General features: G+C 45.7%; 1 protein-coding gene across 3 annotated transcripts; it reads left to right on the top strand.

Moving 5' to 3' along the window:
• Positions 1 to 14,949: 14,949 nt before the first annotated feature.
• LOC133356348 (coiled-coil domain-containing protein 127-like) lies at positions 14,950 to 27,318 on the top strand. 3 transcript variants are annotated; one of them, XM_061573823.1, is made up of 4 exons: positions 14,950 to 16,449; positions 21,534 to 21,615; positions 22,953 to 23,115; positions 25,182 to 27,318. In XM_061573823.1, exons 3-4 carry the CDS (start codon positions 22,998 to 23,000, stop codon positions 25,619 to 25,621), a joined length of 558 nt encoding a protein of 185 aa, XP_061429807.1. In that variant the 5' UTR covers positions 14,950 to 16,449; positions 21,534 to 21,615; positions 22,953 to 22,997; the 3' UTR covers positions 25,622 to 27,318. The 3 variants fall into 3 exon arrangements, with proteins under 3 accessions (XP_061429807.1, XP_061429808.1, XP_061429809.1); XM_061573824.1 differs by lacking the exon at positions 21,534 to 21,615; XM_061573825.1 differs by lacking the exon at positions 14,950 to 16,449 and having other exon boundaries at positions 20,910 to 21,615.
• Positions 27,319 to 27,605: the final 287 nt, after the last annotated feature.

Below are 27,605 nucleotides of genomic sequence, written 5' to 3'. Positions count from 1 at the left end.
CGTCAGGGTTGGGATTGAACCCACGACCTCCTGCATACCAGGCGAGGTAGTTAACATCTCATCACGGCACTCCCTAAATGTTTCCAAAGTGGGCCTTGGTCTTTCCCTGTAGTTCCAAATTCTGCCCGGCCCGAACACTAATGTAGAGAATTCAGATCAACCTGAGAAGCAATATCATGCACCCTCGGTAATCAACACATTTTAATCTCAGTTCACCACTTGTTCGTGCAACGTTCTTGTACATACTCCAACTCACCGCAGCGTGGGGCCTTCACTACGCTTGTGCCATCTATCTAAATGTAGAGGGCCTATGAAGGCCCAAGTACGACTTCCTGGGATGTTTCCTCGAACTCCACATCATCGACGTGCTCCTGGCTCCACGAAACCCAATACAGGCCGACAACAAAGGAGCTTCAAAAATGAAAATCCACCCTGAATGTCTGCTCGCTGCCAGCTACCGCCATCCCAAGCACGGACTAGCAACGTCACGTGAAATTCCGCCTCAAGGACCGTACCACAACGAACCCAGAAAACAACTCACCAACAGGCATCGTAATCAATATCGAGGATGTATCTGTGATAAGCGTCTACAAAACCTCCAAGCACCACATGGAGCCAACACCCATCCCGCAGTTTTCGCCTGTGACTTCAACAGCTATCGCGGCGCCTGGGGTTATGCAACCGATGAAACCCGTGGAGAACAGGTCATCGACTGGGCAGCCTCAACCGAAAAAACCCAAATAACTTCTGCCCCATAGCCCTGCTTAGTCGGTATACAAACTCCTTGAGATGATGCTCCTGACTCGTAACGTCATTGACCTTCGAGGAGGCTCTGCCAACTGAACAGGCTGGTTTCTGCCCCAGCGGCAGCACATCCGGCACTCGCCACGCACATTGAAGCTGGCTACCAGCGCAAGCACATCCCAGGAGCCGCTTTCATCAACCACTTTCATCAACCTATCTGCGGCCTATGACCGTATGGCGGGAGGGCCTGAAGCTAAGCAGTGTCAAAGGTCATCAGATGCCAGCAGACCCTCCGACTCCTATCATCGCTACCGTGTCCACCTAGGAAACACTGCCAGCAGAGCCCGGTTACTTAAAAACAGGCTCCCACAAGGATTGGTGCTTGCTCCGGCACTTTTTAACATATGAACATTATGGCGGTACCCCGGGGTACCATAGTTCCCCGGCTCTCGCATAATGTCCGTAATATATATTTTTTAGTCTGTTGATGGTCGGCGATGCGGCAATCGACTCATCTCGACAAGCGGTACACGATGCACCATTACGGTGCGTACGAGCGTTCAGGGTTTCAACGCAATCGTCCTCGCTGCGTTTCGACATCGCGGAGTAGCACTGAATTCGGATTGATTGGTAACCCAGTCGTGGAGTTTAGTACACCCTTGGAAAAAATAGTGTCCCATAAATAAATTATTTAATTGCCTCGGCCATGTTGTATTATTTGGTACCCCGGGGTACCCCCATAAGGATCATATATAAGTGACCTCCCTGTCACCATCAGCCGGAAATTTGGCTACGCCGATGACCTGGCACTTGCCATCCAAAAGAAGGAGCCAAACTGAGGTCCAAAATGAAGTGTGTGTGCGGAGACCTCAAGAAACTCGAAATGTGTACTAAAGGCTCCGGCCAGACCCAAGGAAAACTGCCGGTAACATTCTATCTGAACAATGCAAACGCCGACCAGAAAGTGGCCGTCACTTTCTGTGGCGTAGAGGTCCAGCGCGAGAAGTACCCTCCCCAAATACCTCTGTAACTCTCGACAGCAGCCCAACCTTCCGAGGACACCTGCAGAACACTGCTGCAAAAGCAAAATCTCGCGTGCATTTAACTGGCCGTAAGAACGTGGAGAGCAAACGCAACGACGATCCGGACGGCCACCAGAGCAGGTGGTCTTCTCTGCGGCAGAATATTGCACCCCGGCCTGGAACAAAAGCGTGCACACGAAGCTGGTGGATACGCAGCTAAATGCAGCAACGAGGATCATCTTAGAGGACGTTAAATAGCACATCGCTGGCTTCCGGTCCATGGCTTCTGGTCCTCGCCAACATCGCTCCTCTGCAGCGATGCCGCGTGTGTGGGGGAGCACCGCAAGGCAATCGGAAATCCAAACCTCCCAATAAACAAGGACATCTCCGTGTCACCACCGCCGCACCAGCTCAAGTCCAGAAAACCTTTCTGGCAATATGGAAAGAATCTCCATGAGGACGACAAGACCACCAAAGCACGATGGAGGGAAGCCTGGGCGAACACCAACTTGCCGCAGAAATCCAGCGAAACCACAATCCTCCAACCAGGTACTGACCTACCGAGGAAGCTCTGGTCGTCCTTGAATCGGATCCGGACACTCAATGGAAGATGTGGGGCACTTTCTCCATGAATGTAAAATTAACGAGATGTCCAGCTTGTGACTGGTGCTGCGACATCTCAGACCAATCATCTGAAAAATCCACGCGGCTACTCCTGAAGCAGTCGAATGGATACCAAATCTCGACATCAATTTGTAATCTGTTGCAATCCCCGAAAATGCCGTACGAAGGAAGAAGACGACTCCATGTGGAACAATTCAACCCAGTGCCGGTACCGCCTCCCCACTCGCATTCACTCCCCTACCTCGTGGTGAATGACTGTCGTGGTGGCCCCCACTCACATTCACTCTCCTACCTCGTGGTGAATCACAGCCGTGGTGGCCCCCCACTCACATTCACTCTCCTACCTCGTGGTGAATCACTGCCGTGGTGGCCCCCCACTCACATTCACTCTCCTCCCTAGTGGTGAATCACTGCCGTGGTGGCCCCCCACTCGCATTCACTCTCCTACCTAGTGGTGAATCACTGTCGTGGTGGCCCCCCACTCGCATTCACTCTCCTACCTAGTGGTGAATCACAGCCGTGGTGGCCCCCCACTCACATTCACTCTCCTACCTCGTGGTGAATCACTGCCGTGGTGGCCCCCCACTCACATTCACTCTCCTCCCTAGTGGTGAATCACTGCCGTGGTGGCCCCCCACTCGCATTCACTCTCCTACCTCGTGGTGAATCACTGCCGTGGTGGCCCCCCACTCGCATTCACTCTCCTACCTCGTGGTGAATCACTGTCGTGGTGGCCCCCCACTCGCATTCACTCTCCTACCTAGTGGTGAATCACTGCCGTGGTGGCCCCCCACTCACATTCACTCTCCTACCTCGTGGTGAATCACTGTCGTGGTGGCCCCCCACTCACATTCACTCTCCTACCTCGTGGTGAATCACTGCCGTGGTGGCCCCCCACTCGCATTCACTCTCCTACCTCGTGGTGAATCACTGCCGTGGTGGCCCCCCACTCGCATTCACTCTCCTACCTCGTGGTGAATCACTGCCGTGGTGGCCCCCCACTCGCATTCACTCTCCTACCTCGTGGTGAATCACTGCCATGGTGGCCCCCCACTCGCATTCACTCTCCTACCTCGTGGTGAATCACTGTCGTGGTGGCCCCCCACTCACATTCACTCTCCTACCTCGTGGTGAATCACTGCCGTGGTGGCCCCCCACTCGCATTCACTCTCCTACCTCGTGGTGAATCACTGTCGTGGTGGCCCCCCACTCGCATTCACTCTCCTACCTCGTGGTGAATCACTGCCGTGGTGGCCCCCCGTCACAACAGTTCAACTGCCGCCCCCCCACCCCCTTTCCGCAATTCTGGAGGGGCAGGAGCCGGGCTTGGATTCACCCCATCTCTAACTTCAAGCCGTTACTCCTAGAATGACAAAAGAAAGTCCCTTTACCCGACATAGAGGCGTGTTCCACCGCTGCTGCTGCTTTATAACAGCGGCACCAGCATCACCACCACCAGCACCACCACCAGCATCACCACTACCAGCATCACCACCAGCACCACCACCACCAGCATCACCACTACCAGCATCACCACCACCAGCATCACCACTACCACTACCAGCACCACCACCACTACCAGCATCACCACCACCTCTACCACAACCACTACCAGCATCACCACCTCTACCACCACCTCTACCACCACCTCTACCAGCATCACCACTACCACCATCAGCATCACCAGCATCACCACCACCTCTACCAGCATCACCACCACCAGCAGCATCACCAGGAGCCGCACCAGGATGGGCTTCGTTCCCAGGGGAGCTCCTCTCCGCACCGCCTCTACAAGCCACGCCGAGGACTTCCGCTCCGTGTGGCTGAACCATGAAAGCGCCACCTGTGGCTCCATTGCTGTTGAATAATTTTCGTTGTTGAGAATATAAAGACGTGAAAATTGTGTAGACAAGTCGCCTCCTTCCCATAGTTCTCTACAAATACAAAAATGCGTTTACTTAACATCCCATGTAACATAATGGGACCTTTGCCAGTGCCAAAATACAACAATATGGTTTCCCCTTTGTTCTGGCAACAAAAGAGCTGTGTTAAGATGTTAAAACCCCAAACTGAAACCTTCTGAAAGGAATCATGTCTGCATTAACCACAGATACTTGTGGTGAAAATACAAACACAAAGCATGCTCTGACAGTATGTGCATTGTCTTTGAAACTGATTGGTCCACACCAGAGACACCAAAAGTTATTTTGACACTGGCAAAGGAGGTCCCATGATGTTGCTGCCCACCCCGAGCTCTCAATGTCCTGATAGTGGCAATGTCTGTGTGCTGTTCGCCTTTTGGCGTCCTCTGGTCTAACACCGTTTGAGACGAGGCTCTAAAGAAAGTTGTCTCTGGTGTGGACCAATCAGTTTCAAAGACAATGCATATACTGTCAGAGCATGCTTTGTGTTTGTATTTTCACCACAATTATCTGTGGTTAATGCAGACATGATTCCTTGCAAAAGGTTTCAGTTTGGTGTTTTGACATCTTAACACCTTTGATTTAAAGCTTTCGTGACTGCAGGGATTCATATTCTTGGTTCTTTCGGTAAAGTCACGTAGAAGGGAAACAAAATAATAAAAATATAAAACAATGCAATTCTCACGACGTTTCGACTTCAACACAAGCAATCATCATCAAGTGTGAAAAATACACCTGATAATTTTATTTAATCTTTTTTTATTGTTTCCCTTCTACGTGGCTTTATCGAAAGAACCAAGAATATCTTAACACCTGTTTTGTTGCCAGAAAAAAGGGGACAACCTATTGTTATATCCCATGTAATAATTGGAGGTGTGAACGTGGGCACCTATAATAATCTGAATATTTATTTTATTTTATACCTACGTGACTTTACCGAAAGAACCAAAGAATATTTATTAATACTGGAGGAGGAATCCGATGAGCTATAAAGCTCTTTCGTCACAGATTCCCGGTATGGGGCACGGGGTACGAACGTGACAACAACAACACGATAGGAGTGCAAAGGGGCCGTCCATAAATGACGTCACGCACCTAAGGGGGGGGGGGTCAGACATCTGTGACGATGTGTGACGACGGAGGGGGGGGGGGTGAGAAATGTGACGTCACATCAAAATGCGCAACTTTAAATAAATATAGACAACACGTTACACTTAATTAAATAGACTTTAATAAATGTTTTCTCCTACAACATCAGAGTGCAGCGCCACATTAAATACGCACTACAATGACAATAGTTTAAAGCGATTTGAAGCATGTTTTATTTTGGGGGGGGGGGGGGGCGGCAGAGCTTTGTGACGTCATATTTGAGGGGGGGGTCTGACTTTTTGTAACATCGTGTGACGAGGGGGGGGGGGTCAAAAATCGTCCAAAATCGCGTGACGTCATTTATGGACGGCCCCAAAGTACAATAACGGTAAACAAATCACCCAAACACGCACAAATACAACATTAAACCATCCCCATACCACCACCAGGCACAGCCCACTGAGGCATCACGAACTTGTGTTTATTGATGGCCACTGTTCACCTTCATTGCCGGTTTAGCTTGCGCACTCCGGCGCTCCCCGCATCCCACAGGCGGAGTTTCACTTCTTTCTTTGGGGGCGGCAGGGGGTTCGATCTGTCCCCTACATTCGCGGTTGCAGCTAATTAATTGGTCGTTAATATTCATTGTAAACTACTGAACGCGAATTAATAAAGGTGTCCAGTTTTGGGGGGGAAGGGGCATTTAGATTTTTAAACATTATTTTTTATAAGTTATGTTTCGGCTTGGGTCTAATTGTCCACGCTCAACTGACGTTGGCTGTAATTGTCCACGGTCCCTTACGTTGTGGCAAGCTTCGGGGCCACTTCCTGGAGTCGTGGAGTTTTCCCATTACTAGTACATTACATAAAAGCGTGTTTAAAAAAACTTTTTGTAAATAAATGTTTTAAATTTAGGGCCCCTTTAACAACATATGGCTACAGGCCCCGCACTCGCTTCATCCGGCATTGGCTGCTCTTACCACTTTGTTCAATATTCTTGGTTCTTTCGGTAAAGTCACGTAGAAGGGAAATAATAAAATAATATAAATATAAAACATTAAAAATTCTCACGACGTTTCGACTGCAACACAAGCAATCATCATCAGGTGTGAAATCCACAATGGCAAGGAGCACACGTTTAGCCCCCCCCCCCCTCATACTGCTCCCACAGTAACGTCGTAATGCAGAGTTGGTGTAACGGTATTGCTTTTTCAGCGGTTTTATTTAACTTCACTTGTGTTTGTCGTGGTCAAATCTTGTAATCAAAAGTTAGTCTACTTCCTATTGTCCAAATCAATTTAAATTTTTGCACACGGACTCAGATCCGGTGACAATGCCTGTATCAAAATCGGCATCAAATAATCAATTAATTGGCTGCTTGAAAGCAATTAACTTTGTGTATGGACGACTTATTAGTTCTAGATTTGAAGCTTTCGTGACTGCAAGGATTCATATTCTTAGGTTTTTTCGGTAAAGTCACGTAGGAAAAAATGAATAATAATAAATAAATAATAATCTATATAACAATACAAATATAATAAAACAATATTTAAAAAATTATTTACTTTATATATTATTATTTATATTATTTTTTTCCTACGTGACTTATTCATTATATATTTGTGGTGGTCAAAAACGCCGCGGTCCCTAAACTCTGGAATCGCCTCGCCCAAGAAGCAGGCGCCACGTGGCTCAGGCGCGCCGGCTCCGTGTCAACGAGGCATCCTCCACAGAAACAAAAGTAGTACATTGAAGATTCATTTATAAAGTAACCTATTAATTCAAGTAAGCGTTGATGTGGGATCAGGCGCCGCATCATTGACGTACTTCTCGACGGTGAGTTAAACGAAGTTGTGAAACAAAGTTTCATGTATGTCGTGGTCAAATCTTGTAATCAAAATGTCGTCCAATCGATCCCAAATTTTGCACACACTGACATCCAGACACAATGCATGCCTGAATCAAAATCTCCATCAACGAATCAATTACTAGGCTCGTTTAAACCAATTAATATTTGGTATGGAAGCCTTATTCCACGAGTGCTTTGCAAACAGGTTTTGTTAAAAATATATTAATACCAACGTAGGAGTCGCCATTTTAAAACTTGCCTGGAACATTTTTGTACATTTTTTTCCTTTTTTAAGGGAAACAGTCACATCAAACGCTTTGGTGTGTTTACAAAAGTTGTTTATTATGATGTAGTGCATCCAATGGGACAATGCATAGATAGGGTGAGTGACGTCATTTTTGCACTAACCCCATTGAAAGTGACATTTTTACATTTGCATTGATGTTTTATCCATTTATATTTTTTAATTAAGCTGTTTGTGGTAGACAAATCGCTTGAGTGTTGGCCTTGCTATCTAAAGCTCAAAAGTTCAAATCTTGGGTATGAAATTTGTATTTTTTTTCAATTAACATTTTTGGTGCTTAATATAGAGCTTTAAACTCTAGCATATTTAAGAGTGAGTTGTCTGTGCTTTATAAGTGGGCTGAGATTTGGAAATGTTACTTTTATATTAACATTTTCAACTCTCAGTTCATTAGTTCAAGCCCCGACTTATCACAAATTGCCAGCCACTCTTTGACCCAAAGTCATTTGTCCTATACTCGTGCCAACAAAAATGCAAACCAACAAATCAAACAAAAATCAAGGACCTACGGTAACAAATGCTAAACAAACAACGGATCATGGGAAGAGAAAGCGAAAAGAAACTTCAACGCAACGAAAGCGACGGTTAGAAAAGGCTCGGCAAAAGTACCAAGAAAAGCGTGCTAATGAAGTTGAAGAGGAAAAGCGCATCAGACTTGACAAACGACGTGATCGTTTTCATGATGAAACACCAGAATCACGTAACGTCCGATTGCAACGAGACCGTCAACATCACGTACAACTGTAGTGGGTTCAGGGAGACTGGAGACGGAGTGCTTGTGGCACACGTTTATTCAATACAACTGCGGGATACACGGGTCCCTAACACAGAGGGGTAGCGGCCCCTCTACCCGATACCCAAGGAGGTATAGCCTCCGGGCTAGCTAATCACTCGGACTACACTCACGTTCCTCCGGCTAAGGGGACCTAGGGGGAGGCTATCTGACCCGACTAAGCCAAGGTCCTCGGGTCCCGACCACTGGTCCACTACAGCCCCGGCCCTTAGAAGGACGGCGGGTCTGGGGGTTCTCAGGGTTCGACCACTGGTCCACTACAGCCCCGGCCCTTAGAAGGACGTCGGGTCCCGGGGGTTCCCAGAGTCCGACCAATGGCCCACCACAGCCCCGGCCCTTAGAAGGACGGCGGGTCTGGGGGTACCCAGGGTCCTAGCCTAGCTGGTCTTCTTTTTTCAGCTTGACGAAGACTGCCCGACTCGTCCAGAGGTCCGGCTTTTATACCCGTGGCCGGGTCTTTCCGCCCTTGGCCATGCCCCCCTTCGGGAACTCTCTAGGGGGCTCTGGAATATCCCCCCAACCCCTCACTTGGGGTTAGGAGAGCCTAGTGTCCTAACGGCCCGGCTCATCCTGCCTATCCCAGGTTACCATCCCCTATGGACACATGTGTGCTACTACAGGTAAGTGTGCAAAATGCAATATACAATGCCTGACACCGACGCTACACAATCAAGAAATCAAGAAACACCAGAAGCTCGTGATGGTCGATTGCAATCTGTGCGTGAAAACGTGACAATTCAGGGTTGTAGAAATACTTGAAGCACGTGATGTCATATTAAAGCGAAATCGTCATCAATCGCAACGTCTTCAAGCACTCAATGCTGACATGACAACATTTGACAATGCAATCAATACATTGTCATAAAATCTGTGAAGTCTGCACCAAACGCTCCTAGCCAAATCAGATTTACAGAGTACCACGTAATGAAAATGCATTGCACTATCTACCAACGGAATTATCACCAAAGCAAACATTGGAAATGTGTTCACGTTGCAAGACACATCAACAGTGACAAAAGAGCTGCGCCGCGAAAAGCTCACTGGAATAATTTGTATTCTCGTGAAATTCCAGATGTGATTCCAGTCTTAACACAGCCAGAACAACGTCTATTATCAAGAGTTATACCATTTGTCAAGATCATCAAATTCTGTGGAGTCTTCGGTCAATATGGCTTCTATGGACAGGCAGTGCTCTTTGCTATGGACATCTTTCAAGCTCGTGACACACTTCCACAAGCAATGGATAATACTGGAATGGTTGTCATCACAAAACATCTTGAGAATCTCAACATCACACGTGAATTTTCTATAAATCGGGAACAAGCTTACAATGCACACAACTGGCTAATTAAAAACAATCCACTTTATCGGGATGTAACAATCAATAAAGAAGCAAACATCGCTGACCTACATTCAGTTGCTATTCCTGCACAACAACCAGTGGAACAAAAACAGCCGCAATAACCTGCAAATGCTTACATGGCAATCAACGAAAGATCTAGAATTGTTTACGCTGCATGGCATCAGGCAAATGAAGATGTGTTTACATGGGCCAATACAGGTGTTCAATTTTGTACAATGGTGTTGGCAAATATTGTAAGAGCTGCTATACTGCCACCAAGCATATGGACCACAAACACATTGATCTTGAACTTGATTGTGGGTCATGAAATGTATGAAACCATTTGATTGGCCAAACTTGAGAATCTAGGATATCCAATGACAGCAAATAGATTTCTGCAAGTCAAACATTTTGATGTCATAATAAACGACTTAATTATGTTCAACAACTCATTCTCAATAGCCTACGATGAGGAAACACTTTGTTGGAAGTCTACAAGACTCAGTTAATGAAGGCGATTCACAAGGAATGACTTTGGCCAATGCATTTTATGCATTGTTCACAAATCTTTAGGCTGGCATACTACAGGATCCAAATCACTAGCAATTATGCATTACGATCACAAATACTACTTCACTGATTCACATTAATGTGGTCTGAAAGGTCCACTGGCAGGCAAAGGCAGAGCATGCATTATTGAGTGTGACACAATTGAAGCACTTGAACGAATCTGCAGACGATCCACAGGATCAAGAAATGTTCAATTCACCATCAACTTCATAGATGTTCATCACAAAAATGACATTATCCGTCCAGGAATGGCAGGAGAAGAATATTCATCACCACATCCGCGACAACCAATGCAAGAAACGATGACAGCACAAGTTGAATCGATGCCTGTAGAAACATCAGTCATGGCTTCGATAGAGTGTAATCAGCCAAATATGGAGGATGAATACGAAGTCCCTGATCATCCTCACCAAATAAGGCGTAAAACAACGAACAACATTGTAAACGAAGCACATGAATTGAAAGCTGAGGAGTTTGCATGGATCTACTTCTTTCCAAAAGGAATCAATGGACTCAAAGAAGTAAGACCTGTGAGAATCACTCCATTAGACTACTTTCTATTCAGAATTCTGGGTAGTGATACACGATTTCAATGAAACGACTACCTCTTCTACGCATTATCAATGTTCGAGTATTATCGCATCCAATAAAACATCTCAGCTTGTGTAAAGAAGGACAAGATGGTATAGTAGAAGATCTTCACCGCTACCTTAAGAACCTTAGAGGATCAGCTGCATATTGGCAAACAGCGCTGAATGAATTGATCAGACAAATACGTTCAATAGGACCACTAACATACTTCGGGACATTCACTTGTAATGATTTGAATTGGCTTGATATGCGCAAGGCACTCTTAATAGCTGATGGCAGACCCCATGAAGATCCAAATGAACTAAACATATATGCCACACAACGATTGATCGAACAGTATCCTCTCATAGTCACACGACACTTCATGATTCGATTGAATGCACTTATTACTTTTGTAATGAGTGGTCTCTGACACGGTAAGTAACTTCGGTTGTTTATTCAATAAAAGCTCGGTAAAGCCACGTGTCTCTTCCTTTTTGTGGACGTCCGCCCTTCGTGTGGCTACGCTGCCCCGTGTCACGTGGCGCTGACCTCTCCAACGCACCTCTGGCTGACGGTGCGCTAGGGAGCGGCTGGGCGGCTGGAGGACGAGCCGCCACGTGGTTGATGGAGGTGGCAGGGCAGCAGCGATGGGGCTCCTCTTCAGTCTTCAGCACCGACCCCGTCCGTTGCTCTGTGTCCCGCTTGTATCCCCCTACCCGGGACTAAGCCCCGCCTCTGGCCACACCCCTCCTGGAACCTTCCCGAACGTTCCAGAGGCTTCCCTGGTGGAACCGCCTTTCACCTTTCCCCTAGATGTAAACCCGACTATGGATAAGCATGGACTGTGTAATTGATATATATGCCCCCCTGATAATCCAGGCGATGGCGCTCTCATTACACTTTCTTGAGAAATAATCACGAGGTCTTTAGTGGTCGATTGAAGGATTACTGGTGGCGAATCGAGTTCCAAAATCCTGGAAGTCCACATCTACATATGCTGGTGTGGATAGAAGATCTACCCCTCATTCAATACACATGAGGGAATCAATCAAATTGATAAAGTGTGCACAGCAAAAAAAACGGACGAGAGTTCTGAGCTATATGAGCTCGTGAAAAAGTGTCAAGTTCACCATCATACAAACATATGCAAGAAGAGTGATGAGGACTCATCAATAGCGTTCTGCTTCAAATTTCCACGACAAGTTTGTGATGAAACCTGCATCGTCTCTGAAACATCTGATGACTTCATTACCAATGGTGGTCGAATATGCTTACTGAAGCGAAGCAAAACAGACCGATGGATTAACAATTACAATCCTATGCTACTCAACCTCTGGAAAGGAAATATGGACATCCAGCCATGCGGATCAAATGACTCAATTGCGTACTACATTGCTAAGTACATTGCAAAATCAGGACCTACAGAGCTTTCCCCAGGAATCAGACAAGCAATACAGCAAATTCGACGTGAAGAAAATGATGTGTCCCGCAAACTGTTCAAGATCTGCATGCAAATAATGAAGGAGCGCCAGGTTTCAGCTAGTGAATGTGTTTTCCGATTATGTCATCTGAACCTTCGAGCGAGTTCAAAAAACTGTCTTCCTCAATACTCGGTAACCCGAGCAGTGACACAGAGAGTTGAGATTCAATTAACAAGGTCAGGCATCTGGATATTGCGCCAACATCTTTGAACGATACGAAAAGCATCCTTGCAATATCAAGATATGTGCTTGGTAGAGTTTGAAATGTTATTTGAATCACATTATGCTAAAGCACAAGACGATCTTCAAATTAATATCGATGAGGATGCATATGGAGAGGTACAGATCTCTGCAAGAGGAAGAGAGATGATCACGCTCACTAATAGAACAAAAATGCTCAAAAGAAATGTTACAGCAGTTGATAGAGTGCCATGCTTTGTGCTTGCAGCAGATCATGAAAACTACTATTAAAACCTTCTGGTTCAATACAAACCATAGAGAAGTGAACAAGAGCTATTGCAATGATTTGATACTGCAAAGGAAGCTTGTCTGGCAAATGAACAACAGCTAAAACAGATGAGTGACCATATGGAAGTGCATCGTGAAACGTGACAGACAACTGGAGAATGCATTCAATCAAGTTTATGCACTCAACATTCTCGAACAAGCTGTACCTGTTGAAATGGAAGACGAAGAAGAGGTGCCAGATGTGGCAATGGATGAAGAACAATTCCAATCGGCACGTAGAGCAATGAATGTAGGACAACAGGAAATGTTTAGAATGGTCACATAAACCATTAACAAGCAATTGCATGAAGACCCTGAGAGTGAAGACTCTCCTGAACGCTTAAGAGTCTTCATCACTGGTGGAGCTGGAGTGGGCAAAACATTCCTACTTAAATTGTTGCAAAATCAAATCAATCGTTGCTTTGCAAAGAAAGCTGTAGTTGTCTGTGCGTTAACTGGAGTCGCTGCACGCCTTATCGGTGGATCATCTATTCATTCCGCATTTAAATTGCCTGTTCAAAGAGATGGTTGAAGCGCTACCATGTCACCATTAACCGGACATTACTTAAAAACCTTGCGACTACAATTTAAGGACAATGAATGCGTAATAATCAATGAGATATCAATGGCCTCATATCAGATGCTATGCATGATTGATATGCGTCTTCGACGGCTGAAGAATAAGTATGATCAATTCTTCGGTGATATGAATGTCCTGCTCTTTGGCGATTTGATGCAGCTTCCTCCAGTTAGACCGAATAAGACCCTATCACTCCTAAATCTGATCAGTCAGAACATCTACAACCAGCCACTCATCTATGGTGATTATTCACACTGTGTGAGCTGAAAGAAATTATGCGACAGCAGGGTGATAATATGTTCATCAATGTATTGAATGCACTGCGAGTTGGAGATATGAGAGCTGAGCATTTCACAGTATTGGAAAGCAGACGTCTTCAAGAACCAATTGGAGAGTTTGCCATACATAAAGCTCTGCGGATCTATCCAACGAATAATCAAGTGAATGCTCATAATGAAGCAGTGCTTCAATACTTCAGAGATCTTAACACCCCTATGTGCACAATAACAGCACAAAATCAATTACTGGATGCCACGACAACTGTTGAAAATATCCAGATGAACACAATAATTCCATAGGTCATCAATAAGACTGGAAGCTTGCCACGTGAATGTATAATATTTATAGGAGCCAAAGTCATGTTAAGATCCAACATCGATGTCTCTAAAGGAATTGTAAATGGTGCAATTGGATATATCACAAAAATCACTTGGCCTATTCCTAGTCGTGCACAATTGCATGAAAGACAAATACCTTCACTAGTTGAATTCGACTTTGGCAAGGACGGCACACACGAAATTAAGCCTAAATCAGTTCAGTTCCCTGCTAATCGTGCCTATGGTACAGCTGAACGAAGAATGCTGCAACTAAATCTATCATGGGCATCGACAGTGCACAACATGCAAGGATGTACAGTGCATCATGTAGTCGTGTACTTGGGATCAAAGCTCGTCGAAGCAGGTCAGGCATATGTTGCCTTAAGTCGTGTTCGCTCGCTGGATGGACTTCAAATTGAAGATTTGGACAACCGACCATTGACCGGAAACACACCATGCAGTTTCAGTTCAGTTTCAGTTTCATTTATTAGGCATATAACCCTGGGAGCCATGCGGCTCTTGACTGGGGTGTAGAAGTTAATAGAATGAGAAACCATGAACCACATAAAAAAATGGATTTGCGTGACAACATCTTATACACACATATATGCTTGAGTACATTGCAAACAACATAAAGGCAATGTATAGAGTTAAGAACAGTGTTCCCGGATCGCACTATAAAATGTAAGGTCTACAAATAAGTAGACTGTCTTAGACTGAGTCTATTCTTTTAAAGTATTTTCAAAAAGTATGAAACAATATTCTTTGTCAAAAATTCATTGTTAAAATTAAGACTAAAAATTATAAAATAAACTCCTTAAAAAAAGTTTTTTTAAACACGGTTTTATTGTAAAGTGCACTCAAAAGTAAAAAATAAAAAATTTTCAGCCGTCACCAGCTGATCAGAATATTTTTGGATATTTGTTACTAAAATGTTTTACAGTGGGGTGCTCCTTTAATATCACTATTATCTTAATCGATGACCAACAATAGCTAAAGAAAGTTACCAACAAATGGTACTCAATAGCATAACAAAATACTATAACATTTCTAATAATATAGCGGGACTATCACTATTTGCTATTACCAATCTCATGATGCCACTTGGTTGAGATGGCTTGATGTCTTAGTAGCACGTTTGGAATAATCAAAACTATTCCATGCTAACATTCAAGTATTTAGGTTTCGAAGAGTTGGAACAAAGGATAATATTAAATGCTTTGTAGCGTTCAAACTAAAGTCTCACAATATGAAGGGAGTGGTATCTGATATCACTCGAAAAAGGTAAGGTGGCAGGTCCTAGGCAATGTAACATATGCGTCATATGGAACATCACGTATCAATAATAAAAAGCCTAGTATTATATTATAATACAAAGTTCACCATTCATCTGCAAATTTTGAGGAGCAAATTTTATTTATCAAAAGTTAAAACTTCACAGCATAAGTGATAAGTATTTGAAGCAATTGAAATGCACATGTCGACTTGATTATGATAGGAAAATTCAAAAATGCATTAACAATAGCTGTAATAATTACAATTACAAATACTTGACAAATACCTGCAAAATAATTAAAACGAAATCTACTATGCTTTTATTTCTTATCGGATAAGCAAACATAGATTTTATAATCTATATATATGAATTACATATACATGTCATTTATGTACTTATCTTCCCTTCGACGAATATACTCTGACCAAGAATGAAAGTTGCCATAGGAAGTTGAGAAAAAAATAATGGGTTTACCTATACTTTGCATAACTTTGCAGTAAACTCTTAATAAAAAGCAGTTCAACACAGATACGAGTAGAAAGATGTAGTAATACAGATTTAAGATTTATACTCAAAACACTTGTAAATGTTCTACACTTCACCGTCAAATGACATCATTATCAACAATTTTCCTTCTACTAAAATAATTGAAAATATTTTTGACATACATTCTATCACACAAATACACTTTTATCAAACTAAAACATTCTAAAGCAACTCATTATGCATACAAATATTAAAGGAGCGCCCCACGGTTTTATTTTTTTGTTACAAATGTCCAAAAATATTCTGATCAGCTGGTGACGGCTGAAAAAAAATATTTGTAACTTTTTATTGCACTTAAAAATAAAACCGTTGTTTTTAAAAACACTTTTTTAAAGGAGTTTATTATGTTGTTGCATTGAACGAGATCTGGTAAAGCCCGGCAACGATTGTTTAACAAGGCTGCATATGCTGATGAGACCCAGGAGGTCATTTCCCCAGGTGGAAGTGTCAGTGCCACCGGGAGATGTCATTGCTCGACAAGAACGCAATATCCACAGTGAAGACGTCACCTGCGGCACCTGCGCAAAGTTATGACGCGGGTATCTCACCGATGATGTCACCCTGCATCAGTAAAACTGGTCAAGCAACTCAATATCTCACTTGACGGACAGCACGAAGCATCGGCGGCCAGGTCTGTTTACTCTGCGTGTGTGTGCGTTGAGCGGTGGTGTAGTAGCGGTGAGCGCGCTGCACTACGAACCCCGCGTCCCGAGTTCGATTCCCGCTCATGGCCAAAACCAATGACGATTATCTGAACCGGTTCTGGGTCTCCCCTAGGTCGACTCGGCCTCAAATGAGTACCGAGTGCGGTGTGTAATACATCGCCACTGGGGAGAGAAAGTTCGGTCGGGCGTAGTGCTGGCCACCCACCCACCCCCTCGTGTGCCGTGCCGGCCTTCACGCGGTGCTCGCTACCAGCACTTGCCCCAAAAGTCGATGATGGCGAGAATAGGGGATCCTTGTGTATACCGGAGGTTTGTGCACTGCGTGTGTGTGTGCGTGCTGGGTGTCTCTGCACAATGGATGTACGTGCACTGTGTGTGTGTTTACATACTGGTTGTATATAAAGTAGGTCTGAACTAAGTGTGTGTTTGTGCCATTAATAAACGACCTTCATGGCTGTGAGCACACCCGGATACAGCTACGTGGCCTGGAGTCGGAGCCATTCCCTGTTCATCTTGGGGTGCAACAGGGATGTCCTCTGGCTCCTATATTATTGAACGGCTTCTTTGACCACGTATCGTATTTAGAGACGCTTTCCATGGTTGTATCAGAGGAATATCCACTTGCTATACATACAATGGGAGGCTAATCGATGCGCGGTTGCATGCTGATGATCTGATCAATTCCTCATCACTCCTGATGAGTTGGGGAGTACGCGGCTGAACCTGCACAAAAACACATCTGATCATATTTCGGAATCAGAATGTTGATACTGCAGGAGGAATCCGATGAGCTATAAAGCGGTTTTGTCACAGATGTCCAGTATAGGGACACAGGGTGAGAACGTGACAACAACAGCACAACAAACACGATAGTAGTGCAAAGTACAAGAAAGGTCAACAAATCACCCAACACACACACAGAAATACAACACTAAACTATCCCCATCCTGCCAGGCTAAGCCCACTGAGGTATTAAGTTGTTTTTTTCAGAAGCGACCTGGCCACAAATGATAGCTCAACAAAGTGTCTTATCATTTGGACATTTATAGCAGAATTTCACTGCAATATTTACATTTTCTATTCTACAGGGTGTTTTAAAAGATGGACCAGATTTCAAAGCAGTACTGCTTTGTATTTATAAAGCGCCTTTCACCAAGGCGCTTAACAATGCTTGCTGACTGCGGTACACTGTGGCAAGATAAGGGATGGGGATCGGGTAGTGACTAGGCTGGCGGGAGCGAGGTGGAGGCTGCGACGGTGAAGGCATTAAGGGCATTAGGTGGTGCTTGTCGGGGTCGAGCTAGATGAAAGAGACAGGACCCGAGGGCAGTGCGAAAAGAGGAGAGCGAGGGGTAAGACTCGGATGTGCAGAGGGAGTTTGTTCAAGTGTAAGGGTGCAAGCAGCGAGAAGGAAGCAAAAGCGAGACTGGGCGCAGGGTGCAGGAGGGACGGTGAGAAGATGGGCAGCTTGTGATGGGACAGATAAGGAAATGAGAGAAGACAGGGAAGGGGGGGCAGTCCATGCAAAGCTTTTAAAACTAAGGTGAGTAATTTAAAGAGACAGCGGTGATATAGATAGGAAGCCGGTGAAGTTGTTGAAGGAGAGGGTAGCAATGGGAGGTTAGGCGGTGCGTGCAGCCGAGTCTTGAATTTGTTGTTGAGAGGCGAGGGTGTTGGCAGGAGAGACCGACCAGGAGGGAGCTGCTGCCCGGACCAAGCTACGGTACTTGTACAGCAGAAGCGTGTGACGAGATCAGATGAGTTGATGATTGGTAAGTGCGTTATGGATACGATGCATGAAATGAAATATGGTGAAAGTGACAATGAGTGGGTTAATGATGAGCGAGTGCGATGATGAATGGGTAGGGGGGGGTTGGGAAAAGGGGGATGATGGCGAGTTAATGATGATGGACGGGAGGAAGGAAGGGAAGTGGAGTTTGGGGTAAGCGAGGGAAAAGAAGTAAGGGTGATTGGTTGACAGGTAGGGGCAGTTCCAGTTTAAGGTGGCCAGAAGCGAGCAAGAACGGAATGGTGATTTGGCACAAATGAGGCGGAGCGAGAGAGAGGCGGCTGGGATTGTGAATGAGAGGGTGGGAAGGAGCATAGGGATGACGATGAGCTAATATCCCCTTTAGGGCAGTGGTTCTTAACCTTTGCTGCAGCCTCGTATTTATGTGTCCATGCTTAATTTGTGTTTTCGATGATTTACCTTCAAAAATAAAATCTGGCCATGTCTCGCACCTCCATGAAAGGCATCTTGCACCCACAAGGGTGCGTGATGCACCCCAGGTTAAGAACCACCGTTTTACGGCAAGACCGTGGAAGATATTTGTAAACTAGAGGTGGGTATTTTGAAAAAGGCACCGATGGTAGACGGGAGTAGCCAGTGGAGCTGGCTGGACGAGAAGAGTCAATGTTTGCCAGTGGCAGAGGAGTTCTCGGACGAATCTAAGGTGAGATCTAAGATGAATCTAATGTGAGATCTAAGATGAGATCTAAGATGAATCTAAGATGAGATCTAAGATTAATCAAAGATGAGATCTAAGATTAATCTGGGCAGCGGCGTTTTGGATTTGTTGGGGGGTGGTTTAAGTTGCATCGGAGGGAAGACCAGGCATGAAGGGAGTTGCAGTGATGGAGTCGAGCGAAGACGAGGGAGTGAATTATTATAAACTAGCGGGAAGTACCCGGCGTTGCCCGGGTCTTAAAAATATTTCTAAACTACTCTTAAAAATGTAACAGCAGTGCGTACTGACTGGTGGTACCTGCTATGATTACAGCAGTGCATACTGTGGTGGTACCTGCTATGATTACAGCAGTGCATACCTACTGTGGTGGTACCTGCTATCTCTATAATAGTACATGCTGACTCTATAGCAGTATTTATCGACTGTATAGCACAAAGTACTCACCTGACAGAGTGGCGTGGTGAGGCCTAGTCTCGTGCAGAGTCTCCGGCTTCGCCTAGATTGTCCAGCCGGCAGGCTGGGTTTAGGCTGCTACCCCTGCCCCCCCGCAAACATGATCTCCCCGGCCGCTCTGCAGTAATATCTACGGTCTATAGTGGTAGCATCTAGCGACTGTATAGTAGTAATAACTGCACGCATTGGGGTGGGGGGGACATCACACAGTGAAGAATTTACCTGAGCGTTTAGTGTATTTTTATAGCATTTTTTATGCAAAAGATAATGTCCCCCTCACTCCTACCGAAGGCGTGCGACTTGGCATGGGCCGTTCCCACAAACCCTGCCACAATTTTTAACTTGTGTTTGTATATAAATAGATGTTGCGCTGCCGTTGTTGAGGTGAGGGGAATGGACTTTGTGAATGTTGTGCACGTGCAAGCGGCAGGCACGGGTAGTGGCAGATGCAGTGATATATGGTGAATCATCGATTATCCGGCAGCTTTGGAGGGGAGGGGGTGCCAGATTTTCAAAAAACTTCGGATCATCGCTCATCATGATCTAAAATAGATTATTTTTGCACATTCTTGTATGACATTACGTTTGGAAGTGTCGTTATGTTTCGTTGTTTTAAATGTGTTTACTATATGAAATTGGAAAAATAAACATACAAAAATAAATATCCTACTTTAAAAATTTATCGTATTTACTGCACCCATACTTATCACTCCAATCTCGAAGACTCTGCATGGGGTAATGCATATACACGTGCAAGTATATTTGCATTAATTTGTATATCGTATGTAAAATACTGTATGTAACATTTGACACTGAAATCAAGCGTGGCTACTTGTTTTTGTCACGCACGTGGTGCCGATAGCAGACTGGGCGCGGCCTTTGGAGCGGTTTTGCCAGTTTCGCCGGATCGGTCCCGGGACCGCCGGATAACGTTGGAAGCAGCCAGTAAACACTATGTAACACAATTTTTGTTCCTGAGTAGTGTTATTTCGTAATTGCTTATGCCTAAAGTATAGAAAATGGCTATTATTCCCCAAAAACTTTGCTTTTGTGAAGAGGACAGTGATATTTTGAAATTTACCTATTTTCATTGAGAATAAGGGCAAATTTGTGTCTTTTCATTTACAAGTCAGAAAAAACACATTAATCAAAATTAACATGTAGTTATACTAAAGTAATACAAAAATTACGACAAAAGATTTACAAGTTAATAGATTTTCGAGATTTACGATTATACTGTAAATCACTTTCACGAATCAGCCCCCAAATGTAGTCTCCCATTATGTTATCGTAATACTGTCCTTGTAGCGGCATTCAAAGTCCAGTACATTCTGGTGGAAGCACTCACCTTGCTCCTCCGAATATGCTCCCATGTTCTCCTTTAATTGATCAAGATGAGCATCAAGGATATGGACTTTGAGGGACATTCTACAGCCCATTGTGCCGTAGTTCTTCACCAGTCTCAACCAGCTCCACATAGTTTTCGACCTTGTGATTGCCCAGGAAGCCCCGAACTACTGCGACAAAGCTGTTCCAAGCCTTTTTCTCCTTACTAGTGAGCTTCTTGGGGAATTCATTGCACTCCAGGATCTTCTTTACCTGTTGTCCGAAGAAGACACCGGCTTTGACCTTTGCCTCAGACAACTTAGGGAAGAAGTCTTGAAGGTACTTGAAGGCTGCCGACTCCTTATCTACACCTCTGACATTGTTTCATAAGGCCCAATTTGATGTATAGTGGTGGCATCAGCACATTCCGGGGGTCCACCAGTGGCTCCCACTTGACGTTGTTCCTCCCCACAGAGAACTCGGTCCGCTGTGGCCAGTCTCACTTGTGGTAGTGCGCCTTGGTGTCCCTGCTGTCCCAAAGGCAAAGATAGCAGGGAAACTTGGTAAAACTGCCTTGGAGACCCGTCAGGAATGCCACCATTTTGATGTCTCCGATGACCTCCCAGCCGTACTCATCATACTTCAAGGTGTCCAGCAAGGTCTTGATGCTGTTGTAATCTTCTTTGAGGTGCACCGAATGAGCCAGGGGTAGAGACGGGTACTTGTTACCATTATGGAGCAGCATGGCTTTGAGGCTCCTGGATGCACTGTCAATGAAGAGGCACCACTCATTCTGGTTACAGGTGATTCTGATTGCCTCGAACAGACTGGTCACATTGTGGCAGAAGCAGAGCCCATCTTGACGGGTGAAGAAGCTGCAAAAAGGTTGGTGACACTTCCTCTCATCCAACAAGTTCCACTGCTTGAGCCTAGATGTCAAAAGCTCGGCATTGGACGTGGTGAGACCAAGATCTCTGATCAAGTCGTTGAGGTCTTTTTGGTTGGGGTAGTATGGGTTTCTCTCCTCAGCTCCACCTCTGAAATTATCATCTGGATCTACGTCTTCCTCACTCTCTGACGTGCTGCTCTCTTCTAAAGACGGCTGCTCTCTCTCTGGAGGAGTGGGTATGGGGAGCTCATGGCAGTGTGGCACCGGGGCGATGGATTAAGGAAGGTCCAGATACGTGATAGCAGGTGCATTTTTGGCAGTCCGACGTTTGGAAGGGTCCAACATGCAGAAGTAGCAGTTGCTTGAATGGTCAGTGGGTTCCCGCTAAATTCTTTGGATAGCGAACTTCATGGCTCTCTTTTCTCCTCTGTACCATCCTACAAAAATACATTTATTTGACCCATGACTAATGTGTAAGAGATTATCGCAACATTTTTCATGTATGATAAAACGTTTCAATTTAAAATTGTAAAACATTTTAAAATTAAAAACTTTTAAATGTTTTAAAATGTTAACACATTTTATAACCTAAACTTCCGAGCAACAATTGACCATCTTACCTTCCAGAGATTTTTTGCATTGCTCGCAGATGAAATGTGCTCAGGGTTTGTTTTGATCCCCGACAGGCATGACGAAAAATGCCGTGTAGGCCTCACACATCTTAGCAGATGATTCCACAGAGTACTTTTTCGCTCTTGTATTGATAAATTGGCCACAACAATAGGAAAATGCGTCTGCCAGATGCTTGAAGCCTCTTTATGCCATCTCAGAAAAATGCAGATATGTATCCACTTAGGCAGCTCGAACTAAACTGAACTGGTGGGCTTAAGACCCCTGTATTTATACTACTATTTATATTACTGGAAAGTTCTCGAATGTTCTAGAAGTTACTCCAAGTTTACTAAGCACTGAATCTATCTGGAATGTTCTGGAAAATAGGTACATTTCTAAATATCATTGTCCTGGTCACAAAAGCAAAGTTTGTGGAGAATAATAGCCATTATCTGTACTTTTGAGGCATAAGCAATTAGGAAATAACACTTACTACCAATCCTTACCCATCCTTACATGAGCACTGTACTTTGCGCAGTGTATAAACGTAGCCACAAGGGAGACAAAGACTGGTAGGTGTCGTGCTGACCCACCCACCCCCTCTAGCTGGCTTTAATAGGTGCTCGCTAACAGCTCTTGCCCCAACAGTCGGTTAAAGGCTACGCGAGGGAACTGAGCACTCGACCAACCATTATCCTGACCGTGACCTCTCTCTTTTCAGACACCTCATCCTCGCGCCACCTCCTCGTCCTTCACCGTCGCCCCAATGAACGACCTCAACAACCCGCAGCGCATGAACATCCAGGGCGATGATGCCGGCGGCGGTGGAGACAGCCGCTGGGGCTACGTGCTGGTCGTGCCCATGCTGTGCCTGGCCGTCTTCCGTCAGTGACTGACGCGCAACAGCGCTCAGGCACCACACACACGACCCCCCCCTCTCTCTCTGTGTGTGGCCAGCACTCTCATTGTTTTACAATACAGCTCGTGAGGCGATTATCGGGGTTAGCGTTTATATCTTTAGATTTTTTTTTTCAAAAGCAGAGATCGTCTGGGTTATGGCTTGTGTGCACTCCCAGGCTGAATGGAAATTGAGTAGTGGATTGTCTTGAGAATCAGAATACTGTATACTGGAGGAATCCGATGAGCTATAAAGCTTTTTTTCTCACATGTTATGTAGGGGTACAGAGTCAGAACGTTACAATAACAAACAATGCAAAAATACGATCAGAGTGCAAAGTGCAAAGTATAGGAAATGAGGTTCCCATAGTGTAGATGCTTGCCCCGAGCTCTCATACTCTAATAGTGCATTGTCTTTGAGTTGTGTGCCTTTTGGCGTCATCTGGTCCAACCCATGTGAGACTAGGCTCTAAGGAAAGCTGTCTCAGGTGTGGACCAATCAACTTCAAGGACAGTGCACATTATCAGAGTTATGTTCTTTTGTTTGTATTATGACTGCAGGTATTGCGGTCTATGCAAACATGACTCCTTGTAAAAAGGTGTCAGTTTTGTTGCCAGATAGAAGGGTAAAACACCAATTATCATATTTTTACTGGCAAATGAGGTTCCCATAGTGAAAGGTAAATCTCTTAAGAAAATATATTGAAATCAAACCGAACACTTTTTTCTTGCCAAGTAAAGCCCACTGATCTATTAGCTTCTTTCTCAGAAGCGACCTGGCCACAAATTATAGCTCAGCAAAGTGGCTTCTCATGTGGAAAGTTATAGCAGCAATAAAATAATTGAAATAATCGGCTGATGTCCAGTTCCGTGAGCTGTTGAGCGGCCTCGTCAACGTTGTGAGTTACAATCTAACCCAAAAAAACTTTTACGGATAATATTGCTCCCGAAAGCCAACTACTGCATGTTAACATCAACGTCGGGAGGCTCCTGGCTGGGGTGGGAGTGCCTAGAGAGAGGCCACCACCCAGTGTTGTCCAGGGGCTTGTCCACAGTGCTCAGTGTAGCCTGCCCAAGCCTGGTGGGTGATGGCAGATACGTCGCCGTTCGCAGTCGCCCCTAAGGTCTTCGAGGTCCCTTCAGCCCTTTCCTGCTGTAGGTGGCGAGGCCATAACTCGCACGATTGTCACATCCTGAGATCCGCTCGCCATCGTAAAGCTTGGCTCTGCCGAGGGGCGACGATGTCCCATGTAGGTGGTCATGTCCCGCTGAGGAAGTCGCATTGTCGTAGCACGGTAGTCCTTCAACGTTGAGTTGACAAACGGGCAAGGCCTGCCACGATTGGCTTCTTGTTATGTTTCTGGCCCTTAAAATGGTCGTTGTGTTCACATATATTAGCTACTTTTTTACACATAGCTGAATATCAACGATGCTGAAACCTGGTGGCCAAGGTGATGGTGTATTGGTATGACGTTAGTTAAGTTCACCACGGGCGAGTGCAATCATTGTCATCGGCAGCATGCCCATTCGTTATCTACCACCTCCGTAAATATTTTGCGTTGGTGGTCTCTCATCTTTAGGGGAGCAACCAAGCTACACAGGTCCATGCTCATCAGCAGTAGTCCCTTGAGACGATTGCCTGTTCAAGAGGAAACAACGAAATAAATATGCACGCAATATGTCTTCACATATCCGTCTTGCCACGTAATTTTTTTTTTCACAAACCATCGGCCGCACGGCCTTCCGAGAGTGCATAATTTAAGCAGCATTGTTTTGAGACAAGCACAGTCTGGACCGGTTACAACACCACAGTGTCTTGTCAACAGTTAGGCGTTGCTTGAATTGATCTGCGTCCGAGCGCTGAGCCTGCACCGCTGAGAAATCTGGGCATGAATCCAGGTATCAGTTGCCTTACCTGGTAAAATAAAAATAGTTTAAACTGGGCTCTCACCGATGACTGCACAAAAAAAATGTTGCGGTGGGCCCACACGCCCGTGTTGCTGTTTAACGCCTTCCGTGCGTTGTTGTGTGCGCTTACGCCTGCGCCATCCAGGCTCGATCTGGACGCGCAGGGCGAAGCAGAGTCGCCTGCATGACGCCTTGCTGGCGCAGGAGGAGTTCGCGCTGGCGGGGGCGCGCGCGTCTCTGCATGCGCTAGAGAGCGCCCTGGAGAAGCGCCAGTCCGTCTACTGCAACTGGCTGGTGCCGCGGCAGCGCCGGCGCGTCCTGGAGCGCGATATGCTGCGGCGCGCGCGCTCCGAGGTGGCGCTGGGCCGCATGGCGGTGCACGACGGCCTCCTCGACATATTCAACAACGACAGGCACTGCGCGCAGTTCACCAACGAGGACAGCAAGCGCAACGGCAAGCTCATGTGGGTGTACGTACAGCATTGGCACACGCTGCTGGAGCTGCACAAGTACCAGCAGGTGCAGCAGCGTCTGCACACGGAGGATCCGCTGGAGCCTCCGTCAGCGCGAGGAGGAAGAGTGTGATGGTGGTGGTGAAGAGGATGTTGTGGGTGTTGTCGCTAGAGAGCGCTGCAACGCGTTTTGGTTTCTGCCGCGTGTTGCTATGGCAAGATGGCCCCGACGTTTCGCTCGTTCCGGAACTACCGTAGGAGCTCCTGACGCGTGGCAGCGAAACGTTGGACGTCACGCCGTATAACGCGTGCGGTACAAATCCGAAAACGCATCGGCGATACGTTCAGCGAGGCTTTTAGCATTGGAATGGGCGATGACCGAAATATGATTGGACTGCAGTGTTGCTTTTGTTGTGGTGATCTCCTTTGCTTTTGGGGGTGGCGGTGCATGCTGTCTGGGTTACAATGTAATCATCCAACACTCTTTTTAGTTTTTGTGAATCTCATAAACCTCACAGACTCATTGTGGGGGGTAGCTACTAAGGGATGCAGGTCACCGTGTTCTCAGGGGGTATAAGATGCTCCAGAAAGTCAAACTTGCCCCATACTCGTTCCCGGTTTGGATACAGTCATATACATCACAAAGACAAAGATCCACCCTATAGCCTTACCAGACGGTTGGGGCAAGTGCTGTTAGCGAGCACCTATGAAGGCCGGAACGGCACACGAGGGGGTGGGTGGCCAGCACCATGCCCCGGCCGCCTTTGTCTCCCAAGTGGCGATGTTTACACACCGCACCAGGTACTCATTTAAAGCTGAGTCGACCTACAAGAGGCCTGGGACCAGTTCAAATAAGAGTGGATGGTGTTGCTCGGGAATTGAAGTCTGGTTGCCCGGTTTGTAGCGCAGCGCGCTAACCACTACACTAACCACATCACTACCGCTCTCCACTAACACTGACACACGTGGCTGTCAGAACATAAAATGCACCACCTACTGTTAGTTTAAAATACACGGGTAGCGGGGGGAGATGTGTATTGTAATCCGGAGAATACGGTAACAAACATTTTCGCGTTAAACCTAATCAGAGCTCACGTATTTTGCCGCAAGCAAGCGCTCGATTGCAATTGACTTTCAGTACATTTTTACATTGTAGACTAAAAAACTGAAATAAAATTTATAACGTTGGTGATCCATGACGTCAGTGGCGATGCATTGAAAATTGACAATCTGCTGATGCTGCTGTGCACGACGCATCGGTGAAAGGGCGGTCGTTAATCCGTGCTACCTCTTTTCCACTGGCACAACCAAAGCGAGCCGGGACTGTGCCAATCCTGCCCGGCACGGCTCGGCAAGTGCGGCGTTTGTGTCTTTGAACTGCGGAAGCCGAGCCGGGCCACGCCCCCGGCGTTGCGCGCAACGTGTGGATGCGGCGATGCCGAGTTAGAATCGTACTGATCGGTGTCATGGCGCACTGCGCGCGTCATTAGTCCCTGCCCCCTTTGGACCCGGCTTGGCCACCGAGCCACCATTTGGCTGTGGCTCGGCTCGGCAAATAGCCCAGAGAAACGCCACACTGCAGCCTTAAAAGGAAAAAATGTTTACCATGCGACATTTTGGGCAATGGCACCTTGTTAGTTCCCTCCACATTTAGAGTCAACACACGTTTCGTCTATTTACATTATTTTTGCAGCTATAAATGAACCTTATGGCGGGACCCTGGGGTCCCATAAGCCTCCGGCTCTCACGTAAACATTATTTTATAATGTAAACAAAAACTTTGCTCTTTTTCACCAATGGGTTTTAAGGATGATGGCAAGTGTTGTCTTGTTAAACTATACCATTAAAACTGAAAACTACTTACCTGCAGTACCTCTATTTAAATACACTTGAAAAAATAATTTACACCTCTGTCAATCATCGTGTTTCTCAGTGTGGATTTGTGAACACACTTTGTAAACAGTACATAAAATAGTACGCGCTTTCAATGCGCTGTTCATATTGTAACAAGCCTTTATACCAATGTTCCTCTACAGAGTAGTGGTCACAACTCCTCTTATCCGCATTGATACGAGCGTTACGTGGGAACTATGGCTTAACCGCAAAAAAAGTATCTG

Source organism: Lethenteron reissneri, chromosome 53 (genome assembly GCF_015708825.2).
Source record: "Lethenteron reissneri isolate LAM-NWPU_2019-01 chromosome 53, ASM1570882v1, whole genome shotgun sequence".
NCBI classification, from domain to species: domain Eukaryota; kingdom Metazoa; phylum Chordata; class Hyperoartia; order Petromyzontiformes; family Petromyzontidae; genus Lethenteron; species Lethenteron reissneri.
The sequence above is the reverse complement of the archived record's forward strand: the minus strand, read 5'-3'. Positions and strand labels throughout refer to the sequence as shown.

Excerpts from the sequence above, each read along its gene's own strand:
- LOC133356348 (XM_061573824.1), top strand. The coding sequence starts at position 22,998 with ATGAACGACCTCAACAACCCGCAGCGCATGAACATCCAGGGCGATGAT. Across the intron at positions 23,116-25,181 it reads GCTGTGCCTGGCCGTCTTCC|GCTCGATCTGGACGCGCAGG; the intron begins GTCAGTGACTGA and ends TGCGCCATCCAG.